A 9,176-nucleotide genomic window follows, 5' to 3' on the forward strand; every position below is an offset into this window, starting at 1 on the left:
CCCTACCATTAAATTTATAATTGAAAATACTAACTCTGGGCTTAAGTGAGGCTGAAAAAAGAATATTATCACAAGGGGAGAGAGATGGTGGCTCACACCTGTAATCCCAGCACTTAGGGAGGCCTCGGCAGGTAGATTGCTTGAGGTCAGGAGTTTGAGACCAGCCTGACCAACATGGTGAAACCCCGTTTCTACTAAAAAATATAAAAACTAGGCCAGGTGTGGTGACTCACATCTGTAATCCCAGCACTTTGGGAGGCCGAGGCGGGCAGATCACGAGGTCAGGAGTTCAAGACCAGCCTGACCAACATGGTGAAACCCTGTCTCTACTAAAAACACAAAAATTAGCCAGGTGTGGTGGCACACACCTCTAATCCCAGCTACTCCAAAGGCTGAGGCAGGAGAATCGCTTGAACCTGGGAAGCGGAGGTTGTGGTGAGCCGAGATCGCACCTCTGCACTCCAGCCTGGGCAACAGAGTGAGACTCCATCTCAAAACAGAAACAAAAACAAACAAAAATCAGCTGGGTGTGGTGGCTTGCGCCTGTAATCCCAGCACTTTGTGAGGCAAAAGTGGGCAAATCACCACTTAGGGTCTGGAGTTCGAGACCAGCCTGACCAACACGGTAAAACCCCATATCTACTAAAAACACAAAAACTAGCCGGGCGTGGTAGTGCATGCCTGTAGTGCCAGCTACTCAGGAGGCCGAGGCAAGAGAATCGCTTGAACCTGGGAAGCAGAGGTTGCAGTGCAATGAGCCGAGATCATGCTACTGCACTCCAGCCTGGCAACAGAGCAAGACTCCACCTCAAAAAAGAAAAAAACAAACCAACAATCACTTAAACCCCAGAGGCAGAAGATGCAGAGAGCCCAGATCACACCGCTGTACTCCAGCCTCGGCTGGACAGAGTAGGCCTCTGTCTCAAAAAATAAATAAATAAAAATAAATAAATAAAATAAAACTTATCCCAATATTTACCTTGTGTTTTCTGTTCAAGAAGTCGTCGTCTTTCATCCATGTCTTTTTCTGGAATACCTTCCATACCATATATTTCCAACTCTATGTCTGTTCTTCCAGGTATTGCATTTGGTACGGCATCTATTGTTTCTTTATGTACCTAACAACAACAATTTCCATTAGATAAAAGTCTTTTTTAAGAATAATTCCAAGTTAATCAAAGACTGCTTAGTATAAAGAATAAACGTTCTATAGTGAGGCCATGTAGAGCCAATTCCCAGTTTTGTCATTCACTAGCTCTGTGACATTAAGCATGTCAGTGGACTTCTAAGCCTCAGTTTACTTCACCTATATAATAGCTAACTTCTAGAGTTGTTTTTAGGATTAAATACTGTATATAAAAAACACTTGGCGAGATGTCTAACACACAGTAAGCATTCAATAAACATTCTTTCAAGTTTACCATATAATCTTGATTACTTCAATTATTAGCAGTAACTAGTAGTCCTATCCAAATCAGGGATGTTTCAAGTGTGAATTAAGTAAAGATTATGAAACAGCCTCATATTAAGAATTAGAATATAGCCAGGCGAGGTGGCTCACATCTGTAATCCCAGCACTTGGGAGGCCAAGACAGGTGGATCACCTGAGGTCAGGAGTTTGAGACCAGCCTGGCCAACGTGGCAAAACCCTGTCCCAACTAAAAATACAAAAAATTAGTCGGGTGTGGTGGGGTCTGCCTGTAATCCCAGCTACTCGGGAGGCTGAGGAGGCAGAATCACTTGAAGTGAGCAGAGGTCACACCACTGCAATCCAGCCTGCGCGAGAGGGAGAGTCCCTCAAAAAAAAAAAAAAAAAAAAAATTAGCAGGGTGTGGTGGTGCACACCCATAATCCCAGTCACTCGACAGGCTGAGGCATGAGAATCACTTGAACATGGGAGGCAGAGGTTGCAGTGAGCACTCCAGCCTGGGCAGATACTGAGAGACTGTCTCCAAAAAAAATTAATAAAAAATAAAAAGTCAGGTGGGGCGGCTCACGCCTGTAATCCCAGCACTTTGGGAGGCCGAGGCGGGCGGATCACGAGGTCAAGAGTTCGAGACCAGCCTCACCAACATGGTGAAACCCCATCTCTACTAAAAATACAAAAATTAGCCTGGCATGGTGGCATGTGCCTGTAATCCCAGCTACTCAGGAGGCTGAGGCAGAAGAATCGCTTGAACATGGGAGGTAGAGGTTACAGTGAGACGAGACTGTGCCATGGCACTCTAGCCTGGGCAAGAGAGCGAGATTCTGTCCCCCCCCAAAAAAAAATAAAATAATAATAATAATGATTACAATAGCAAATTTTCTAAGTATAGATGTTGAGACAAGCCTCTGGTTACAAACTATTAAAGTTACATTTGCAATCAGTATCACCTGTAACTAATGAGTTACGTGAGGCATTTTACTTTTTTTTTTTTTTTTTTAAGACAGGGTCTCACTCTGCCATCCAAGCAGGAGTACAGTGCCATTATCTCAGTTCACTGCAACCTCTGCCTCCCAAGCTCAAGCCACCCTCCCACCTCAGCCTCCCAAGTAACTGGGACTACAGGTGCGTGCCGCCATGCCTGGCTAATTTTTGTATTTTCTGTGGCAAGGTAGTTTTGTTATGTTCCCCAGGCTGGTCTCAAACTCCTGAACTCAAGGGATCCACCCACCTCAGTGTCCTAAAAGTGCTGGGTTACAGAGGTGAGCCACCATGCCCAGCCCTGAGGCACTTCAACATGTTTATTGCAACACACTGAAAATCTGGGATTTTTTTTCATCATATTGTTTTGCTACATAAGCGTTTCTAATCTTCAGATCTGGGTAACTTTTGCCAATAATGTAATATCCCTGCCAGTCTTGGTTTCTTCAGCAAGCCGTTTTGCTGAAGTAGATGTCAAAGTATTTTGCCTAGACTATCAAGCCTTTCTAGAAATGCTAATGCATGCTCAAGTTTGAGAAGCACTCATTTAGGCTAATGACTTAGATATATTTGCCCAAATGATACTCATTTTTTCTTTCCTCCTAAGATATTTTCATGTACGAACAGAAAAGTAACTACAAAAAGCTAAGTATTTTCTTTTTAGCAATGTATCTCACTTAAAGATTTGAAACTGGGGCATGCAAGTCAAACTCAGAAATTATCTTAATATCTGATTGTTAAAAGCTATTCCTTATATTGCAATTAAAATATTTATGGATAAAGCGGCTTAACGAGTGACTTAATTGCCGTTTCCTAAGGTTTTTTGGAATATTTTGCTATTCTTAATAAAGAGATGATGCAACAGGCATTCTATAAACAATTACATTCACATACACACTAATTTTCACTACATTTTTGAGAAGGGCAACAATTAATTTAAAGGTGTATCTATTATGGTACAGCCAGAATTAGATTTCTTGGGACCCTGCCAAGCAAAGTCATAGGGTCTTGGTTGAAAAGACAGGAGCAAGCATTGATGAGAAACTGCAGGGAACCACCTAACTTACTAATAATGTCTTAGGGTTTATCATCTATAAAATTGGTATGATTTAACTGCCAGGTCTATCTCACAGGTTGCTGTGAAAATAGGACTAAAGGCACTCAGACAATTAATAATGTTACTAAGTTTCTCAACTAACCTTGAAGCTTCCACTCCACCTCTCTGCTCTTCATAAAGTGCAACTCCCTAAGAGTGCCTTCGCTTCCTCTCCCTGTCTCTTCAAAGCACCGTAATCACACTTCACCCTCACCACTCTTGGCAATCGCTCTTTGTCAAGTCACCAATGACCTTATTAACCCAGTTTCAGTACTCTTACCGAACCAGCATTTGACTCAGTTAAATAACTCACTCCTTGAAACACATCATTGACTTCCAGTGCACTACTCTTGGTTTTCCTACCTTTCATCTCCTTAGACGATTCCTTTTAATCTCCTGACCTTCAAATGTTGGAAGTGGCCCAGAGCAGAGAGCACCTAATTTCCAACCACACTATAGTCCTTACAAAGGACATCTGGTAGCGCGGCTTAAACTAGCCACCCTTACATTGTATGCTTCCAAATTTCTATCTCCTGTTTTAATTTCTATGAACTCCTGACTTGTACATCAAACTGCTTCGGTAACCTTTTCATCTGGATATTTAATAGACCTCAAACATACCTACACTCAAAATTAACACAGGACTCCCTTATTCTCATTCTTAAGCCTATTATCCCTGTAGCTTTTCACATCTCGTCATATGCTCAAAATAAACATTTTTGAGACAGGGTTTCACTCTTGTAGCCCAAGTTGGAGCTGAGTAGTGCTATCACGGCTCACTGCAGTCTCGTCCTCCCCAGCTCAAGCGATCCTCCTGCCTCAGCCTCCTGAGTAGCTGGGACACAGGCACGTGCCGCCATGCCCAACTTTGCATTTTTTGTAGAGACAGGGTCTCATTATATTGCCCAGGCTAGTCTCGAACTATTAGGATCAAGTGATTAGTCCATCTCGGCCTACCAAAGTGATGATTACAGGTGTGAGCCACCGCACCTAGCCAGACCATCTTGAGATCAACATCTTGAGACCACCCTTAACTCCTCACTTTTTCTTATACCCCATATCTAACCTATCAAACTCTGGTCTCTGTCACCATCTCCTCTTGTCTGGAATATTCCAAGTCTTCTAAACTGGTCTCACTGTACTCTGCACTTTACTTTCAACCCTGCAGCCAGAAAAATCCTTTTAAAAAGTCTTACAGGCTGGGCGCAGTGGCTCACGCCTGTAATCCCAGCACTTTGGGAGGCCAAGGAAGGTGGATCAGGAGGTCAGGAGTTCAAGACCAGCCTGGCCAAGATGGTGAAACCCCATCTCTACTAAAATACAAAACAATTAGCCAGGCACAATGGCAGGCGTCTGTAATCCCAGCTACTCGAGAAGCTGAGGCAGGAGAATTGCTTGAACCCGGAGCGCAGAGGCTGCAGTGAGCCGAGATCGCGCCCACTGCACTCCAACCTGGACGAAAGAGACTCCGTCTCAAGAAAAAAAAAAAAAAAAGTCTAACAGAGGCCAGCTGCAGTGACTTATGCCTGTAATCCCAGCACTTTGGGAGGCCAAAGTAGATGGGATCACTTGAGGCCAGGAGTTCAAGACCACCCTGGCCAACGTGGTGAAGCCCCATCTCTACTAAAAATACAACTCAGGCAGGCACGGTGGTGCACGCCTGTAATCCTAGCTATTTGGAAGGCTGATGCACAAGAATCACTTAAGCCCAGGAGGCGGAGGCTGCAGTGAGCACAAGACAGAGCAAAACTCCGTTTCCAAAAAAAAAAAGTGACAAGAGCATACATCTCTACTTAAACCCCTATTTCATTCAGAATTAAAGAAAATGGCCGGGCTCAGTGGCTCACAACTGTAATTCCAGCACTTTCGGAGGCCGAGTGGGAGAATCGATTGATCCTGGGAGTTGGGCGACCAGCCTGTGCAACATAGTGAGACCCTGTCTCTACAGAAATAAAATTTTAAAAATAGCCAGGTATGGTGGTACACAATTGTTGTCCCAGGTACTCAGGAGGCTAAGGTGGAAGGATCATTTGAGTAAGGGAGTTCAAAGTTGCAGTGAGCTATGATCTGCACTCCAGCCTGGACAACAGAATGAGACCCTGTCAATCAATCAAAACAAAATGTTCTTATCCACATTACCCAATATAAGTTAGCTACTTGACAGAGAAACTGAGCATTTAGATAGCCACATGTAACTAATGGCTGCAACAGTGAACAGCTGTGGGTCTAACATGTAGTAGGTTCTCTAACAATTTTTTTTTTTTGGAGACAGAATCTCTGTCACCCAGGCTGGAGCACAGTGGCACAAACTCAGCTCACTGCAACCTCTGCCTCCCGGGTTCAAGTGATTCTCCTGTCTCAGCACCCGCCTCGCCCCCCCCCCACCCCGCCACCCGTAGCCAGGACTACATGTGCCCGCCACCACGCCCAGCTAATTTTTGGTATTTTTACTAGAGATGGGGTTTCACCATGTTGGTCAGGCTGGTCTTGAAACCCTGACCTCAGGTGATCCACCAGCCTCGGCCTCCCAAAGTGCTGGGATTACAGGCGTGAGCCACCACATCTGGTCAACATTTTAAAATGAGTATTAAATTGTTGTTAAAGTATCTGGAGTGAAAAGGATCTATATAAATTTATCTTTAAACCTGGAGAAATCACGTCTCCCTACCTCCCACCAATAGTAGTTTCCAATGATTTGGTATTTGCTCATCTCATATTTCTCTAAGGTCTAATTTAGCAAAAATTCAGACAGCTCTAGGACTAAACAAGAGTAGAATAATGTTCAATGAGACATGAAGGTACTTACTAGATCTTAAAAAATATAAATTACAATGCTCTCGCTATTAAAAGAACTTTAAAAACCTAGAAATTATTGTTATTATTATTATTATTGAGACAGAGTCTCACCCTGTTGCCCAGGCTGGAATGCAGTGGCATGATCTCAGCTCACTGCAACCTCTGCCTCCAGGGTTCAAATGATTCTCTTGCCTCAGCCTCCCCAGTAGCCAGGATTACAGGCGCATGCCACCACACCCGGCTAATTTTTGTATCTTTAGTAGAGACGGGGTTTCACCATGTTGGTCAGGCTGTCTTGAACTCCTGACCTTGTGATCCGCCCACCTTGGCCTCCCAAAGCGCTGGGATTACAGGCGTGAGCCACCGCGCCCCGCCGAAACCTAGAAATTATTAAATGAAATACAATTCTGGGCTGGCACAATGGCTCATGCCCATAATCCCAGGGCTTTGGGAGAACGAGGCAGGAAGACGGCTAGAACCCAGGAATATGAGGCTGCAGTGAGCCATAACCATGTCACTGCAATCCAGCCTGGGCCACAGAGCAAGGCCATCTCTTAAAAACAAAAGCAAAAAGTACAATGCTGCCATTCCAAAAGAAGTCCAATAAATAAATTGCTGAAATTAGCCTAGCCCCAAGCTACAGATAATAACAAATCCTTCAATGGCAGTGAGTGATGACTGCTAATTAAGTATTAATTCTTAAGGCCAGACCACCTACAAAATCTAAATCGCTGATCCTTGTTCTCTGCTCCAAATACTCAGGAAATATTTTGTGATTTTGATATGTTACCAATCTAAACTAGTAAGGTACTATCAAACTAAATACAAATACAAACCCCCTTTAAACATAAAAAGCCAGTTTTGTTTATTGTCTTGATGGCTATCGAACAAATTTATTTATTTATTTATTTTAATGCTGATTGGCTGTCTTATCTTTTGCATTAAGTAAGTGAACAAAAAAAACAAAACTACAGTTGTCAGAGAAATAAATGATTATTCTTTCGGCCAGGCACGGTGGCTCACGCCTGTAATCCCAGCACTCTGGGAGGCCCAGGTGGGTGGATCACCTGAGGTCAGGAGTTCGAGACCAGCCTGGCCAACATGGTGAAACCCCAGTCTCTACTAAAAATACAAAAAATTAGCCGGGCATGGTGGTGGCTGCCTGTAGTCCCAACTACTCGGGAGGCTGAGGCAGAAGAATAGCTCGAACCCGAGAGGCAGAGGTTGCAGTGGGCCGAGATTGCACCATTGCACTCCAGCTTGGGCGACAAGACCGAAACTCAAAAAAATAAAAAAGATTATTCTTTCAAGTTGTTTCCAAATCACAAGCGGACAATAAATACAGAAGAAAAATCCTTACCTGCATGCAATGAATAGCTAAGCCAGGTCCTGTATACAATTTCTTGTGACATATATGGCATTTAAAATGCTTTGCTTTTTGGTGCTGAATAAGGATCTTCTCATCATCAAAATCTCTATTACAATACCTGATCAATACTGTTAAGGCACAAAGACAGCCTAATGATGACACTGCCTATAATAAAAACATATGGATAACATTACAATATCGGAGCAGCTAAAACCAAAATGGTACTGTATAGAAACTCTGCTTTTTATATTTATTACACAATTAGGGACTACACTTGCCATGTTATTTCAGTATTTTCAATTTCCTAGAAGCCCAGCTCTCTTCACCACCCCAAAAAACACATCTCAGTAATCAGCAATATACTTTGTCAAATTCCTATGTTTAACAGAGATGTCGGTGAAACTTTTGTTATAAATATTTCAACATTTACAAATGCACACTGAGGACAGGAAAGAGTTCAGTTAAGAAATCCCCAAGGTTCTGTCAAGACAATTACTTCACTAGATATGAAGACGATAGCAATAACTGGATTAGGAATTTAGCAATATTTAATCTAAGAGTAACTATATGGTGAACAATAATCACATAATTTCGAATGAACAATCCATAAAGTTGTTTCCAATTCCGTATGAATTTATGTTGCCAAGCAATGTATTTAAATTCACAGATCAATAAAATCAATAAAGCACAATTCTTACTACATCAATAAAACAGAATTCTTACCTCACTACTCAGATTTTCCTAAAATCACATTACAAAATTCGTAACCGTATTTAAGCTGTTTTTAAAACTGTTACATAAACGCAGTACTGTAACAAGCCGCCTTTACGTACAAAACAGTAAATAAAATCAATTTTAATGTAAAGAATATTAACGCTTCCAGAAAAAGCATTAATACCACACTGTAGTAAGAGTTTTCCTAATAAGATAGCCACTTTTTAGTCCTACAAAGTTGAGTAACAGAAACTCCACCCTGTGAGAACGCTTCCTGAAGATTAAGGCGCCTCTGGGTGAGACACGGAAGCTAGTTCTCCTCCCGCCCCGAAAAGAAAAAAAAAAAAGGTTCGAAACCAGGGTTAACTAACTTGGTTCTTTACTAAACCGCCAATTCGAAAAAATAAACACAAAACACACATAAAGTAAATAAAAACAGAAAAAGTGGGTGACAGACTGTGAAGCTGTCCCCAACCCTCCATGAAAGTAATAAGCCTATCCCACTCGAAGAAAAGTCCCTTTGTTGAATCGTCACCAAAACAACGGAAGGTGGCTGAGTAGTCCCTAGGGGACACTGTCCTTGGCGGAGGGGTCCAGGCCGCCTCCCGCAGTCCAAAATTCGCACCGAACAAGATCCTCCTGAGTCACAAGAGTCACACGACCCACAACTGCAAGAGCCTGTCGACCTCGGAACCCCATTTTCCTAGAAGCCTTCCCAAGTCCAATCCCAGCCACCAGGCCACCCACGCAGACGCCTAAATACAAACGCTCCACGCCGTAAGCCAAATCCAGGC

The 9,176-nt window shown here is 42.9% G+C and overlaps 1 protein-coding gene across 13 annotated transcripts in view; it reads right to left on the reverse strand.

Annotated features, from left to right (window-relative positions):
- ZNF207 (zinc finger protein 207) overlaps window positions 1–9,176 on the reverse strand; it is a 57,779-nt gene that overhangs the window by 48,298 nt on the left and 305 nt on the right. For 11 of the 13 annotated variants that reach the window (XR_002005990.3, XR_010133617.1, XM_055388523.2 and 8 more), the window contains exons 2-3: window positions 7,660–7,786; window positions 980–1,118 (exon numbers count right to left, since the gene is read on the reverse strand). Coding sequence is in view for 11 of the 13 variants with exons in the window: in XM_055388523.2 (XP_055244498.1) it covers window positions 980–1,118; window positions 7,660–7,786 (266 nt within the window). In the remaining 2 variants the exon portion in view is untranslated. Of the gene's footprint in view, window positions 1–979; window positions 1,119–7,659; window positions 7,834–8,391 lie in introns of all 13 variants that reach the window. The other 2 variants (XM_055388526.2, XM_055388527.2) reach the window with 2 other exon arrangements.

Source organism: Gorilla gorilla, chromosome 4 (assembly GCF_029281585.2).
Source record: "Gorilla gorilla gorilla isolate KB3781 chromosome 4, NHGRI_mGorGor1-v2.1_pri, whole genome shotgun sequence".
NCBI classification, from domain to species: Eukaryota; Metazoa; Chordata; class Mammalia; order Primates; family Hominidae; genus Gorilla; species Gorilla gorilla.